Source organism: Rhipicephalus microplus, chromosome X, assembly GCF_043290135.1.
Source record: "Rhipicephalus microplus isolate Deutch F79 chromosome X, USDA_Rmic, whole genome shotgun sequence".
NCBI lineage: Eukaryota > Metazoa > Arthropoda > Arachnida > Ixodida > Ixodidae > Rhipicephalus > Rhipicephalus microplus.
Genome location: NC_134710.1, coordinates 6,330,488 through 6,346,906, shown reverse-complemented (window position 1 = coordinate 6,346,906; position 16,419 = coordinate 6,330,488). Strand labels below are relative to the sequence as shown.

The 16,419-nt window shown below is 44.8% G+C and overlaps 1 protein-coding gene across 1 annotated transcript in view; it reads right to left on the bottom strand.

Moving 5' to 3' along the window:
• LOC142777396 (protein Skeletor, isoforms B/C-like) overlaps positions 1-15,350 on the bottom strand; it is a 253,917-nt gene extending 238,567 nt beyond the window's left edge. The window contains exon 1 of the mRNA XM_075881745.1: positions 15,256-15,350. Coding sequence (XP_075737860.1) covers positions 15,256-15,298 — 43 coding nt within the window. The 5' untranslated portion in view covers positions 15,299-15,350. The remainder of the gene's footprint in view (positions 1-15,255) is intronic.
• Positions 15,351-16,419: the final 1,069 nt, after the last annotated feature.

Sequence of the window (16,419 nt, the reverse complement as noted above, 5' to 3'; positions counted from 1 at the left end):
TTGGGACCCACCGGTTGTTTGTCTTACAAATTCCCTTGAATCCATTCAAAATCGTGCAGCTAGATTCATTCATGCTTCGTACTCATACGACATCAGTGTTTCCTCCCTCAAAGCCGCGTGTAACCTATCCCCTTTATCATGTCGCCGACGCATCGCAACCCTCTCATTGTTTCAAAAGCTTTTTTCACTCTCCACTTAACCGCCCTCTTTACATTATCCCTGAAACTCACATATCTTGTCGCACCGGTCATGCGCTTCAAGTTTTTCGCCCGCGTGCCCATACTAAAACATTTTCTGTTTCTTTTTTTCCCAGAGCAGCAAAAGACTGGAATGGCCTTTCTCACGATATCGCCACAATCAACTCTCTATCAAGCTTCATGCATAATATTTCAAATGTAACTTCAAATTTATCATTGCGACAAAAATATCGATTGTATGTTACCCACCCCTTATGTAATACCCTCTCGAGGGTCTTTAAGGAAATAAAAAAATGAAATGAAAGCCGTCGGAGGCTGTTTCCATGACTAGCGGTTGGCCGGAGATGCGAGTGGCCGTAAGACTTTCTAAACATTCTGCCGCTGTGCTACTTGGTCAAGCGTTAACTTTGACGCTCATTATCATTAAAATATTCAAGAGAAATGAACCACTACGGTTCGCGGACACACGTCTGGAAGTTGCACAAGGCGCTCTTATACCCTCTTATAGGCATCGTCTAACCGAGCCTAACTCTGGCAAGCACCCCTTTGTTGGGTAGCACCGTCAGGTAGGCGCTCCTTTCAGAAAGTCAGCTATGACGGGGGCATTTCCGTCCGCTTCTTCCGTCACCCAGTCGTCTCCCAGTACCTGTCCACCATGCTGCCAGCCTGTTCCTGACCGGTGGCCTGCTGTCCCCTGGTCTTCTTCGCTGTGGCATGGTTCCCACCTTCTGCCTGCTGGCACCACCTTCCAGGACAACCCAACTGGCGGCGTTAGCGGCCGCTTTCGGCGGCTCGTCTGCTCACTGAATCCTTGGCCCAGGCACGAGCATGGTTGCTCCCGCTTCCGTTCCTGGCTGCCAACCAGCCCTCGCACCAACAATTTTCGGTGGTTGGCTGCTGTACGCATCTTGCAGCGTCACCTCACACGTTCCCGGCTGCAAATTAACCAGGCCGGTAAACTTCAAGCGAGCTGTCTGCGCTTGTACTGAGGCCTCGCCCTGTTTCTCTGGTGCAGCGAACCTCTTTCCCGGCAGTGGGTTCCCTCTGGGGTGGTGCAACTTTTGGTGGAACTGTGGTGTGACCATGACCTACCATGGACTCGCAATGGGGGCGACTACCTCACCTTCCTGTGTGGTGTGGCACTCTTCTTCCGTCCTGGTCTTAGTTGAGGCGACACCTTCCTGTATGGACGTTGCCTCGTTGGCCAGCTCCTTTGCGGCTGAGCCAACTTTGCTACTTGGGCTCGGCAGCGTCTTTGGCAAGCTCGAATCGGCATTTATAGGAGGGAGAATGTAGGAATTGAGTGCGCCCTCCCCTTTTGGCGCCTCGTTTCCGTGCTAGCGCGAGCGCGGCCCTGCGCGCCTTGAACGTGGAGAACTTAGCCCCTATGGTTGCGTTGCCAGGCATTTTTGTCTGGCGCCAGCTGTGTGTCGGTATTCCCTCTACGGAGACGCGTGTCCGAACTTGCCTGGACAACGCGCCTCCCCCTTACATCACGCTAGCACACGTCATGGTGCTCCGCGGATCCTCATTGTCCGCCCCATTACAGTTCCTGGCCCGGACGCTTGCGTTCGTCCGGCGCTCGCCACCGCCTGGCAGATGCACACAGGCCTGCCCGAGAGGTAGACGAGCTGCTCTACAGGCGGCGCTGCCCTTTGTATGATAGCCCTAGCGCTTGCCGGCAAGCGTACACTCGGTCGGCCTTGCGGTGTTCCCTGCCGGCCCGCATGCCCATGATTGTCGCACTGTGCTGTATTTTGGGTAAACACACCCATGTCTGTTGACGACCTGCCTCGAGTGCCATCTCTGTGCCGTGTCGTTGAACCCAGCCGTAGCGTTTTTGCGCGCAAAAGCAGTGAAGAGCATCGCGTCCCTTCCCGGTCACTTCGTAGGGTAAGCCTTTTTAGCGAAACTGTCTCCACAAACTTCAAGGTCTTATTCACTTGACCGACCAACCCGCCATACACTGACCGAATACTCTTCCAATAATACTTTCTTGAAATATTCATTTTTCTCTCTAACCATGAAATACTCGCTGAAACCTACTTGCTTTAACTTAAGTTAACTGTGACTGAAAATAAATTGCCTCGCTAACAGCTCTGTCATTGCAAAACAAATGCACCACTAAGCAAGCCAATGTCATGTTACTAATCCATAAGTTTTCTATTTTATTTTTATTATTTGATTATCATAATTCACCTGCTTTTTGATTACATGGCTGCACATAAAATGACGTGTTGTAAGAGTAACGTGCAGCAGTGTTGCCTACTAACTTTTAGAAGATGCTTTAGCTCGTGGTGATAATTGCCCTCCTTTAGTCTACATAACTTGTTTTATTATCCTACATTCTACGTATATCTCAAGCAAGCCCAATAATAATAACCAAGTACAGACTACACTTCGATGTACGGCATGAAGACGTGCGATGGCGCTCAATTCAGCAGTGATGCTGGCGATCTGAAAATTAGTTCTAACGACGCAATCAGTAGCACGAAAGAGAGCAGACTGGAATAGATAGAAACAATTTCGGTATGTGTACGGATGGAAAGTGAGAAGAGACCCATCAGTAAATAAACGGGTGTACGCGATATGGTAACAAACAAGCGTTCAGTCGTAAAGACTGGTGAGAGTTGTTGGATAACAGTGATAAAGAAAGAGTAATTAATGAAAGGAAAGACAAAGAGGAAATGCATATAATGACAATATAATGTAATCGATTTATTGGGTGGCGTGACGCCGGGTGGTCTCAGAACGCGCAGTTGTAACGCGAGAAAGAGCAAAGGACATGCGCGGGTCAAGTAACGAGAGACCGAATACGGGGACATAGGCTCGGGTGCTTGTTAGCTCACACGAAGCCAACTAAAACACCACTCGAAGATTAGTTGCAGAAAGGTAGGCACGAAGAACAAAAAGTAGCAGGAAAGCTAACATTAACGACGGCAAGGCAAAGAAAGTGAAGCTGTGAAGCTATAAAAATTTTTTTAGAGGAAACGAACCTTAATTCCGTTGGATATGATTACAACGAAACGCTATAAAAAATTAGACCACCTCCTACTAAAGGGACACATGCATAGGTGCGAAGCATTGGCCACTACACTCGCGGCAGCGTTGACGCTGGCGCTCACCGCGGTGTTGCGCAGGTGAGAAACCTGGGGAGGCGCAAAGAACGTAGGGACGGGCCGGTGTTTGCTACTGGAACATGGCGATAGCTACCAATGGGCAATGAGGCACGGAAGACTGATTGAACACAGAGACCCGAAGTCCACTTTTAGTTGACACGCACGCTGCGATTTTTTGTTCAACAATCCACAGCAGAAATGTTCCACCGAAACTACCTTGGAGGTCAAGATCAAGTGCCGATATATACGGAGTGGCCAGTAAACGGTTGTGCCGCTCGAACAGTCGCTTTTTTTTTTTTTCAATCAAGAAACTCGCTCGAAGACGCTGCCTGAGTTGGCGAAGAGATAGAGGGAGATCCGCGTAAGAAATGTGGGTGTAAACGTCGCGGGAAGGAATGCCTACTGGAGAGAGAGGAGGGAGCGAGCGTAGGTTAGCAGACGCTCCCTGCGTGAGCGTTCCGAGGCAAGAGAGGGGACGCGCATGTGTAGAGGGCGCGCCACACACCGGATTGGGCTCGACCCTAAGCTGCTTGGCATCTAAAAACATAATATTATAAGTGTTGGACCTAAGTTTTCCTAGTGTGCTGACCTTTTGTAACAAGCACGTTGTAAAGCCAAGTTCTTATGCGCCCGTCCCTGCTTCTGGCTGGTGGCGTCGATGTAACCAATAGATCGAACGAAAGAGAGCGGAGTGTGTTGTTTGTATCGCGAGCCACTGGCCTCACCACCGCCACGTGCGCCCCGATCGGTGCGCATGCAGCGCTGGCATGTACACTGCGACTCGCCTTCTTGGTGCCTGCAATGCGCCACCCGAGCACTGGCTGCTTCTGTGACAATTTATAACGCATATTGCAGTGCTATACTGGAGCCGAAATGGCAGAGGCCCGTGTGCTGTGCGATGTCAGCGCCCCTTCAAGAACACTACATGATCATCATTTCCGAAGCCATTCACTACCGCTTCTCTTATAATCATACGGTGGTTTTGGGATGTTAAACCTGAAATATTATTATTATCGTCCCCAGGAATCGGACACATCTGAACGTGATGCAATCTCTCGGTGACTAGAATGCCAGCCTGTCATAACTGAATGAGAAATAGGTGACAAAAATCATATCTTTTGAAATAAGCCAGTTATCGAAAATGACTCCCGGATCTAAAAAGCTGACGTACTGAAACATTTTTAGTAAAATTGCAGCATTGCACTACTAAACTTGCGACTTCCCAGGACAATTGAACATCACACGTAGATGCGTGGCATCCTATTGTTAAATATTAAACCATCTGAGAAGCCACCCTGTTTGCTGTGCGACACTGTAACTTTCCCAGAATGTTCATACAAGTCTCTGTTGTGTATAACCGGGAGTCGTTTTTAATAACTGTCACTATTCGTGAACTATGACTTTTTTCAATTATTCGCCATTCAGTTATTGCACGCTGCCGACGAGAGGTGGCGCTACGTGCAGATGTCTCCAGAGATGGTTAGAGTATTGGTGGCAGAAAATTAGAGAGAAAGGACAAAAATAAATATTGGAAAAATAAAATATGGACAGTGTGCCGTAAATGGCAGAGAACTTAAGCTGAAAATTTACCTTTTTTCCATTAAGATAGAATTTATCGAAATAGAGGCATTAGGCCAACATAAAAAGAAAAAAAGAAAAAAAGTTTTTTTTTTTTTGTCGAGCCTGGTGGCAAACTTGTCACCACCCCGTTATAAAGGGGACGCTCATAGCATCCATCCATCCATCCATCCAAATCCTGGTCAATGTTACAATGCTTGAACTGAGGATAGTCGAAACGTCAAACACAGCTGGCCTTGCCCCAAGACGAAGCTTACACTAGCCATAAGCGTCGGTGAATATCCTCTACATAGTGCTAAGCATCGATTCGTTTTATGTTCGCGCACTCGATGGCTGCAAAACTGCAGCCTACTTCTGGGGAGTGTTTTATCGTAGCGTGGTCTTAGCGGCTGTCTCGATCATACCTGTTGATTGATATGTGGGGTTTAACGTCTCGAAACCACTATATGATTATGAGAGACGCCGTAGTGGAGGGCTCCGGAAATTTCGACCACCTGGGGTTCTTTAACGTGCACCCAAATCTGAGCACACGGGCCTACAACATTTCCGCCTCCATCGGAAATGCAGCCGCCGCAGCCGGGATTTGAACCCGCGACCTGCGGGTCAGCAGCCGAGTACCTTAGCCACTAGACCACCACGGCGGGGCTGTCTCGATCATACCTGTACGGCCTGAACACGCGTATGCCTTGCAGCGCGTCAACACCTTGCAAGTAGCAACACAGCCTAGACTTTCAAGGCCGAAGGGCTTTATTTCCATTGCGAGTGGTGACGTCACCAACGGCGGCGGCTGTGACGATGGAGAAAATAAGCTTTCCCGGCGAGTGGCTTTGAGGGAACGTCGGTGTGCGCGGATGAGTAGTAATTGAAACACGTGCGCTGGTAGTCGTTTAGATACTCGCTACATTTGTCTGAATAATCAACGACAAAGCCCAAGCAAAGTTGCATATTAATCTTAGTATAGTTACATTTCAGTGAAATACTGACTTTCAACGGGGAAACGTTGAAGTCAGAAGGGCTCTATTTTCATAGACGGAGAACAGGTAGTGCGGTGGCACAGCGTGCACCTGAGTTTGCGTCTAGGTGTAACAACAGATACTTCGGTCCTCGTCGGTGCCGCCTTTGCGATATTGTGAAGATGTCGTGAGTGCTGTACTGTGTGTGGCGCATTGACTTTATCCCGAACAAGTTATCTGTCCTTCTGTGCCATGGAAATTATCGCGCTTTTTCAGATTTCCGCTAGACGACGAGCTGCGCAGAAAATAGCTGCGTACAATTGCACGACACATATTCATTCTAACGCAGTACTCGAAGGTGAGTTGTCCTGAAGAATGTTCTTATATTTCACAGTGCCATTACACGTACGCAGTGTTTCATCCTGAAATAGTGCAGAATATTGGTCGTTTTGCAGAAAGGTAGCGGATAAACGAGTATTTATTTATATTGTAAGTGTGAGAGCTGCTATTCACGCCCAAGGGCATAACACATGGGGCTTCTACATTGACGAAGAAACGGGGCGCACGGTGACCACACCATTTCTCAGTCTGCGTGTTCTTCCGGGTAGAATTCCATCAAAAATTCCGAGTTGTCCGGCTTTTTTTTTAAGTGCGCAAGAAGAAGAAGCACCGACTACAAGCGAAAACGGCTGGAAGCGGCAGCTATCCAGGCCGCACTTGCGAAATCAGCGGAAACTTCTCACCGTGCACAAGATGCACTTACAGTACAGCGCGTCGCAGCTTAGCTTTCCACATCAGACGCAGAAAGTTAACTTTTTCGCACTGCATTGAAAGCTTATTAGTGTTTTTAAAGCTCTCAAACCAGCGCAAGCTAGTGGTATCACACCTCATCGTTGAGCTACTATGCAACGACGAGGCGTCAGATTCGATGCCTGTGATGAAGGACACTCTTGAGAACTGGTGCTGAAGTACGTGCATCACTAACATTCTTGTAAAAAAAATCTGTTGTGGAATGAATGACACGATTTTGGTGGATCATTCTAAATCTCGAAAGGCTGAGTAAGAAGTAGTTCTTGACATGCTTTTCCTGTAAATAAAGCCATTCAGAAAGCATGCCGTCAGTCTCCTACCTTTCTGAAACGCGATCTTTGTCACAAGACCTGTGATGACATTATCTCTCTTTCATTTAATAAATAACCGGCCAATTAGTTTGCCGATTTCTTGCAAACGCTACTCGAGATCAGAAATGTGTGAAGAAAAGAGTATGGGTTATTGCCCCAACGTCCAGTATGAATGGGAAAAAACACAAACGCGTCGCTGTGCTTCTCTAGTGTGTGCTTTTTCTTTTTTTTTTTTGTCGAGTTTGTGGAGCCACATGTAACTCTATCTGCTTAGCACCAGACAATAAACATAAGGCCATAATATTAAGCGCTCATTTTACTGCACGAAGAGAAAAAAATACAATAAAATATGTGAGGTTTAAAAAAAAAACACTTTTCACGCAGCCTGTTCACTGCTCGGTGGCGAGCAGCTGCAACCGCCGCTTCGTGACGTCATGGCGGCAGCCTTGTGGCCTTAAAGGTTTAGCTGGTGTTGGAAGTAGACTCAGTACCGTGCTCTCTCTGTATGAAGGGAAAGGGCCATATAGTGGCTACACAAAGCTGTGGTGCCCGCTCCCTCTCAGGAAGGTGGAGCGCTGCAACGAGTATACGCGTGGCCAAGCAGTTAGTATCTCGTGCATGTCACTTGCAGTTCTTGACAAATCACCGGTGGTGGCGTCAACACGAGGAATGGAAAAAAAAAACCTATACGATTAAACCATGGCGGCAGAGAAACTTGTGAGGTCGTGATGACATAACGCGGCCTGACACGATGGCCTGATCACCAGACTACATTGGTTAAATGATTAAGGAATGTGGAGTTTACCGTTCCGAAATCACCATATATGGTTATGAGAGACGCTGTAGTGGAGGGCTTCATAAATTTAACGTGCACCCAAATCTAACCATACAAGCTTACAGCATTACCATACAATGGTTATTTAGAACCTTTGGAACTGAGATTATTATGTACATATATTTGACTGTTCAATGAAATCTTGCACAGCCTTGCATACTTTCCCGTTGCTGGGCCCAAATTTTCGTGTAGTAGAGAAGCATCCGCTATGCCATACTTCGTAATTTGTCGGCGAAGCGTGGTAGCTGGTAAACACTTGCAAGAAATTTTGTGCACTTTTTTGATGCTGTGGCTTACGACAATGAATACTTCTGTTTGAAACTGTTGTAATGGGTTGGAGCATTCGACGACCCCCTCGTTACGCAATTCGCATTGTGTGACGCCTTGTTGTTCCTTTGATGCTCTAAGACACTTTATTACTGATATTAACACGATTGCTTTCCCGACATGAAGCCTGCCTAAGACCAGTTTGTCGGTGTAGGTCAGTGCTAGAATACTGGACCAGAGCCAATCACCTCTTCACGCACACATTTAATCCAAATGGCTGGCTACCTACTTAAAGAATGTTTATGATGCTCATGACGTTCGATCAGACTGGTGGCCCATCTTGGTGAGGTGGTTAGCCTCACCATATTTCTTGTGCAGCAAATGATGACGAACTCTGCCTAGACTTCAGCCCAAAGACGGATCCAGCCACTCATTTTAAGGGAGGGGGGGGGGGGTAGAAGTCAGTCATACCTGAGAGGGGGGCGTTGTCGTGACTTCTTTTTTTCTACTAGGAAAAGCCCTGCGTAACATAAATACTGTTAATGTGTGCTTACAGTGCTTTCGTTCATTTGTAATATTTGGTAATAGGAGATGGACTACGAGCATTAAATTAAGGAGACACAAACAGCGGGGCGGGCGGAGGGGATGATCGCCCCTACCACCCCCCTCTGGGTCCGCCACGACTTTAGCCTTTGAGTTTCTAAGCACTGCTTCTATACGTTTCACGATAAAACTGCAGCAGTGAAACGCTGTGCGATGCTGTGTACTATTTTAATACGCTTCTACTAATACCATGTTTAAAAAACACCGGCGCAGTTCAGTGGTAAAATACTGGACAGGCAAACAGAGACCCTGGTTTCGAATTCCGTTTCGTCATTGGTATTCCTTATTCACTAAGTTTTTTCTTTATTTTTTTTTCGCGCAATAGTGGTTACGGACACCGGCAGCCACGGACAACTACGGCGCCCAAAACAAGCCTTGTTTTGATCTCACAACAGCTTTCGCTGTAAAACACTACATACATATTGTTTGCGTAGTTCCGAAAAGCCTTAAGATAAGACAAGCTAGCCAACTCTCCATATTCAGCCCCTAACAAGTTAAACTCTCTACGCACGCTAATAAGCGGCTCTTTAAAAATATTACTGTTGGTTATACATTATTAAAGTCTATATTACGCTGCATCTACAGGGTAAACAAAAAATGTCTGCTAGCTCACCTACAGCAGCATGAATCATACTTCTTAAATTCATACAACGTTATGCAAAAACGACAACCTGAATACACCTGAAAACAACTGTTTACTTGATGGAATACTTTCAAACAAGCGGGCAATTGAACAGTGGTGCAGCTACGGAACCGAAATAGAGCTTTCATTCATTAGAAAATCATGCTGTGGAACCAGTCATGTGCACGTTACCGGTAACAGTGTTCTAATTACAGTTACATTAACCAAAAGTGTAACTGTGTTACAGTTACCAAGTTTTCTAAAGTAACTTGATACCGTTACATTTACCGTGAAAAAGGAACATGGTAGCTTTTTACATTACTGCACAAAATAAGGCGTGACTACATCCGAATGAAGGAATTCAATAAGAACTTATGAAGGGGTATGAAAAGTGCGTAACGAGTGAAGAAGTCTATCGGCTATTGAAGTTCTTTGCTTATGTTCCTCAAGGTGTACCAGGCCTGTTTGAAGACTTTCGCGTCCGCTAAGCATTCAAACCGTGGGGACACGTGTTCGCTCAATCCGACACCTGTACACAATCACTGCAGGATCATCTCTAAGTACGACGCGGGGATTGCGAGTGACATGATTGCATCGGCGAAACAGGCAGCAAAAGATGTGAAAAGAACACCACAAAAGGCTGCTATTGTGATATATATATATATATATATATATATATATATATATATATATATATATATATATATATATATATATATATATATATATATATATATATATATATATATATATATATATATATATATATATATATAATGAGATCTAACAGACAATAATGCCAAGGAATGTATAGGGGAAGTTATTAGAACAAATGGAATGTAAATAAGAAGAAAGAAAACAGGGTGAAAAAATAACCAGCCGTGAGCAGGCTGGTTATTTTTTCACCCTGTTTTCTTTCTTCTTATTTACATTCCATTTGTTCTAATAACTTCCCCTATACATTCCTTGGCATTATTGTCTGTTAGATCTCATTATTATTGTGTCAAAACACGGAAAAACGAGCCCTTTTGTACACACCTCTTTCCCTCATATATATATATATATATATATATATATATATATATATATATATATATATATATATATATATATATATATATATATATATATATATATATATATATATATATATATATATATATATATATATATATTTATTTATTTATTTATTTATATATATATATATATATATATATATATATATATATATATATATATATATATATATATATATATATATATATATATATATATATATATATATATATATATATATATATATGCAGTGCGTTCTCCCACGGCTGGAGTGCAGCCACAAATTTTTTTCGAAGGGGAGGGGGGTTCAACGGTAATTTAGTTACGTTTGTGCGTGTATATACAGGCAAGCAAAATTCAAACAGTTCGGGGAAATTGAAACCCCCCTTTGGTTACGCTCATGTTAGGTCATGTGGAACTTGTTGGACGAAGCTGTTCGAACACTTCTTGACAGGGCATAGCTTTGAGCTAAACAATACGGCCACGCTGTTTCATGAAAGGAAGGAATAGTGAGAGGTGGCGGAGGGCTTCTAGGAACGGTTTAGATGTAATGTGTGTCTGATGGACTGATCGCCACCTGCTTATTGTTTTATACTTTTTTGTTGCCGCTGTTCTCTGAGGATGCCAGCCGCAGAAAACGTTAAACCATTGTCATTTTGAAAATAATTGACATGTTAAGTTGAAGGATACCTATAGTAATCAGTTATACAGAAGTTTCCAAAAAATTCTTCGTTTTTTTTTTTTTTTGCTGGCCACTTGCTAAACACGATTAGCCGCGAGCCAACGTTGCCTCTGACGAAGGAATGCACCTTCAGCGCACCGAGAAGAGAGCTAACCCCCCCCCCCCCCCCAAAAAAAAAAGGAGGAGAAAGGGGGGACGTGAGCTGAGGAGACTGTTCAGTTGCAACGGGATTAATTTGCGGCATGCAGTTTACAAGCAAATCTCATGTACGTTCTTCTGCACTGCAGGTGTTCCTCTTAGCAAAATCTACTAAGCTCCGAGAGAGGCCTGTAGTGGAAAATTGCAAAGTGGAGAGGACATGGTAAAGAGAAAGTTATCATAAGTAAAAATCGTTAAACATAGGCCTTTACAAGTGTTGCTGTTGGATATTTTCTATAAAAAGAGAAGAAATCATAACGACATTTTCCGTTAGACTTACTGTGTAAAAAAGTAACAGTTTTACAGTTACAAGTTCCTGTAACTTACAAATAACTGGTTACAGTTGGAAGTTGTTGAAAAAGTAACTAGTTACCGTTAACGCGTTACAAGTAGGCAGCTACTGCCCCAGACAGTGTGAAAGTATCCTAAAGCAGGGGCGCACTAATTTGTGCTCTGTCAAAAGGACTAGACATTCGCCCGACTTCTGTTGCCTTCAACGAGTTTAATCTTTAGTGGGATTATCGCGATTTTGCCCGCAACTCAATCTAGCGAACACTTTCACGGCCACTCAAGCCCGAACGGAAGCTCATTTGCGCAACGTTCGTGCAAACCCCGGAACTATGGACAAATGCTCCCTGTGTAATGTTGCGCGCCATTTGCAGCTCAAAAGCGTGCGCCAATGAAGACGCGTGATAGGCTTATCCTACGAGCATTCCTTTCATTGCCAGAGGTTGTATTGAAGGACTGTTCTACTCTCCTTTTAATCACGGACGCGCTTCGGTCAACATGGTGGGGCCTCCTTGTATCGGATAAATAAACACCTAACAGCGCAATATTTTTAGAACCGCTGTCGCTAACCGACAGAAGAGAGAACCACCACTGAGTGATTGTTAAATATTCATGGTGTGGCACCAAAGCGGTCTGAAAAAGAGGAGAGTTGCTTAGTATGCATGATTGACTGTGGCGGATAATGCATTTCTAGAAGAATGTTGGAGCTTCAATTTCTTATTTTTTTCACTCTCCTTTTCGGAAAATGTATTTTGCACCACAGTCACGCATACCTCAGCATTATAAGCACCGACCCGCCCAAAAACAAGTCCTTTAGTGATCGGTCTAACTACAGGCGACAATGAGGTTTTCTGACGCAAAGCTGAGTCTCCCAACTCAGCCAGCCAAATTAAATACAGCAAATGGTGGTACCTATCCCAGTGCAGGAATTTTAAAACTATGACAGAAACTAGGTTGGCTGCCAAGATGACTTATGTCCCAGCAGCAGGCCGATTTTACTTGCTTACGAAAATTCATGAACAGATTACGTGGGCCGCTCCTTCAGTTTTCGCCTAGGCATGGTTAATAGAAACAGATCACGCTATGCACTCACCAGACTGTCGTCATTCATTAATGACGTAAATCTCAACAATCCATCCGATTCTATGACGCTTGACTTGTACGCACATAAATATGGTAGTTCATAAAGGCCTCTCCTTTCAATTTACAATGAAGCACTGGGTACACACTTATCAACCTTGCATTGTAAAAAGATTTGTACCTGAAATAGAGAGAAAAATAGGCCCCGACATGTCCACAACTTCATGCGAGTGTCTCACTTCGTTCATCAAGCATCTCTGCTAAAGAAACTAAGTCTATTTTACTTACATACGTAAATTTCTTTAACCTCACAATCAGCACACCACTTTTGAACGACAATTTTCCACTAAGGTGTGCCGCAAGCCGAAAAGACCACATGGATTTCTGCGTTTTTTTTTTTAGAACAATCACCCAGGACATCGCGAAAGAGGAATTCCTTATAGCCACGATCACCGTGGTAAAACGTTATGCTCTGATGGTAGAGTGACGTTTTATTATTTTATTAGGCTCGAAAGTTTACTATAGTTGAAAAAACTAACAATGCTATAAGCCAAGTAGACTGATGAGCAACAGATTTATATGAAACTAACCTCGTATTGATGTTCTCGGTCTCAGTGGCAACGGTGTCTTAAGGCGGGTTCAGACTTGCTTTGACAGGGGAAAAAATCAATATTGCTATGACCTGATAGATAATTTCTTTTACTTTCAGAAAATGTACCTCACTCTCAGTTACAAAAATATTTCGGTTCTTTATCTTTAATACATTAACGGGAAATGCTCACATAAAACTGCATAGCTTCAGCATTTTTCTCAAATTAAAATTTTTCAAGTTTGTGGACCTCTAGAGAACTATAAGGCGCAAATAAACAAATGGTTTCACAGGTGTTAAGCAGCGGTACTTACGTAACTGTAGCAGGAATCGGCATCCAAGGTGCATCAGTGTTTTTCAGTATTAGGAGAACTATTAATAAATTGCAATTTTTATGCATCGACAAAGCATGGCAGGCCTAGTTTTTGTTGCTGCTAATTTCAGCTGCTGCACTTGAGCAAGAGAAAGCAACACCATTGTGCTAAATTGCAATGCTCTGCACACAGCAGATCCAAAGAAAAAGTACATTTGTTGAAAAATAAAAAAAAAGATATCAGTAAACGCAGATTGAAACTGATTTTCAGATTTCAGGAAACCTGCAAGTAAGTATCTTTAAAATACCTTGAAAATTACATAGCCATAGCCTTCGCTACTACTGCACTTTCAAAGTATATGTTCACCTCAGAATGGCACCACAATATCCGAGCGCAAAATGAGCATCGTAAAACAATTCTCAACGGGCTCATCATCTTAACGTCATCGAAACTCAGGACGGTGTTAACGTGCCCTGCGTAAGGAACACTTTGCCCTCACAGGTCTCGTTGCTCGCCAAGCTCGAATGATTATTCCCAGCAGTAAAAAACACCGCCCCCACAAGTAAATGCACTTCCAGTCTAGTTACCCCCTCTACGCAAAATAAAATCCTACATAGGTTCATTATTGAGCTTAAACTTAATTGCATGAAAGAAAAAAAATGAACCGTTGAAACATTTTCGCTGAATAAACTTTGAACACCGATAAATGTAGTAACCTTATTCGCCAGGTGGACGTGACGCTCAGTGACATCAAGCTGAGTGATAGGTCCAGCAGCTTTCATGGTGGACAATCAGAATAATTCAAATGATATTAAAGTACCTTAACAAGTTATCTCACGCAGTCATCGTTGGAGAACATTTAGATACCAAGTCAACGACTTATTATATTCAAATCAATGATGGCATGTGGATAACTCTCGCAGAGAAAAAGGAACAGAGTCCTCGATGCAGAAAGTGTACGTGAAAAGCCACAGGCGTTTCATTACCGCGTTATCGAGAACACGTGCGCGTTGAAAAAGAGTTTCTGTGATCCACTTTTGCTGGCAAACAGGCTCGCATGCACCACCGGACTCGTACATCTATGCGCGAAGGCAAGTGGCAACCGGATCCCGCCTACGTGAGACTCGATAAGGAAAATCCGGGCGACTTCCACTGAATGGGCGCTAGCTCGAATGCGCGCATTGCAACAAGCTTTCTCTGTCCTTTCTACTGTGTTCGTGTTGTGAAAGTATTTAAGCAAGATTGACGGTCGGCCCACCTCACGCCTCGTGAAACGATTAGCGGCGCCCTAATTGTATGCAAGATGGACCGAACTCACCACTCAAATTGCACCAGGAAACGTTATTTCCGAAGAAACGGGGTTCGTTTTCAAGCCAGTTCCGGCGTGACGCACCTTCGAGGGGCGTCAAGCCGTAAATAGCTTCAATTTTCCCGCGTCGCTACTCAGTAAAGTACTGCAGAATAACGGAATGCAATGTACTGCTGTCGGTGCTCGTTAGCGGAGTGGACAACCTGAGTCATATCGTGTTAATTGAACAGTTTAACAATGGCGCTAAAACAGTTGGTGCAAGATATTCTGAGAGAGGAAACTCCTTTTGAGCCGCATTTGTTATAACGGTCAGACCGATTGACCGTAAGCGTTTTTTTTTTCTTTTTAACAAAAGTCTGCATAAATGTACAACACGCTACAAGCCATGTTGAGGAGGCTCCACGAAGACGACGCGGCCTTCCAGATACGGTAAGAAGCGCTCACCATGGCAAACGAGCAGCAGCAGCAGCAGCAGTATCCCGCGCATGGTCCACGCACCGCCGCCGCCACGGCACAAATGCTCCTCTCCCGCCGGTAGTTGGCGGCGGTGGAGGCGAGAGGCCGCCACACGGCGCTGCTGCTGCTGCTGACCGCCTTCCTTCTGTCAACGAACGATGCTTCCAAGGTCCGCTCAGTGCGGCCGCCAAAGTGGGCGGCAAAGTGCACCCGAAAGACCGAACTGTGTTACGCGCGGGCTTTACTAGACGGAGGATAGATACGATTCAGGGAGCTCCGTAAGAATTGTAGTGCCACCAAAAAAAAAAAAAAAAAACGCTTAGAATGGCTGTAGTAGCTTATTCTATGATGATGTATTTCGGAAGTCAAAACTTGTGTCTTCGCGGGAAGAGGAAGACACATCGATCATCGGTGAAATCGCTCGCCCGGATATTTACGCAGCATACCGCGAAAGCGCAGTTGGTGACAACCGGACCATTTTCTGCGTACAGAGATTCTTTGAACGTTTGCTTCGGTAGCGCAGAAAGAAAACAAAGCGAACACAAGGAATCTGAGCGCCCCCGAGCGTGCTAGCTATTCAGTTCATGCCTTCATCTGCCTCGTTTCCCCTTCTCCGAGTTCAGAGTAGCAAACCGGACGTGCACCAGGTTAAGCTCCCTGCCTTTCCTTGCATCTCTTTACTGGTTTGATGAAACATTGTCAAAATGGCGCTTGTGGGAGTTAACGCTCGCCAAAATTGAATTTTGCTGCACGAAATATGAAAAAAAAAGTTACGACCACTTCCAACGCTTTTATTGCTCAATAACCTGAAACTTGCCTTGTAGCTTTCCAATTTATTGGACATCTAAGTGGTCAGATGTATTCTTTTATCGTATTAAAGCCCCCGCAGGGGCGTCTTTGCAAGTAAGCGCGTTTGGTATGTAGCGACACCACGGAACCAAGCTAACGGGGAGGGGGGGGGGGTTCGACCTCCTCCCACACCTAGCCATGCGTGGCTTTGCCGTGTCCATGGAAAAGAGGATCCAGGGGGGTTGAGCCAACGCCGAGTGATTGGACCTTTATGCCACCCTACCCCCCGGTAGAGGCAGCACACCCCTTTGCTCTCGGCTTCACGTAGAGAGGTTTGATAGCGGACGTGGTAGGTGATGCGAC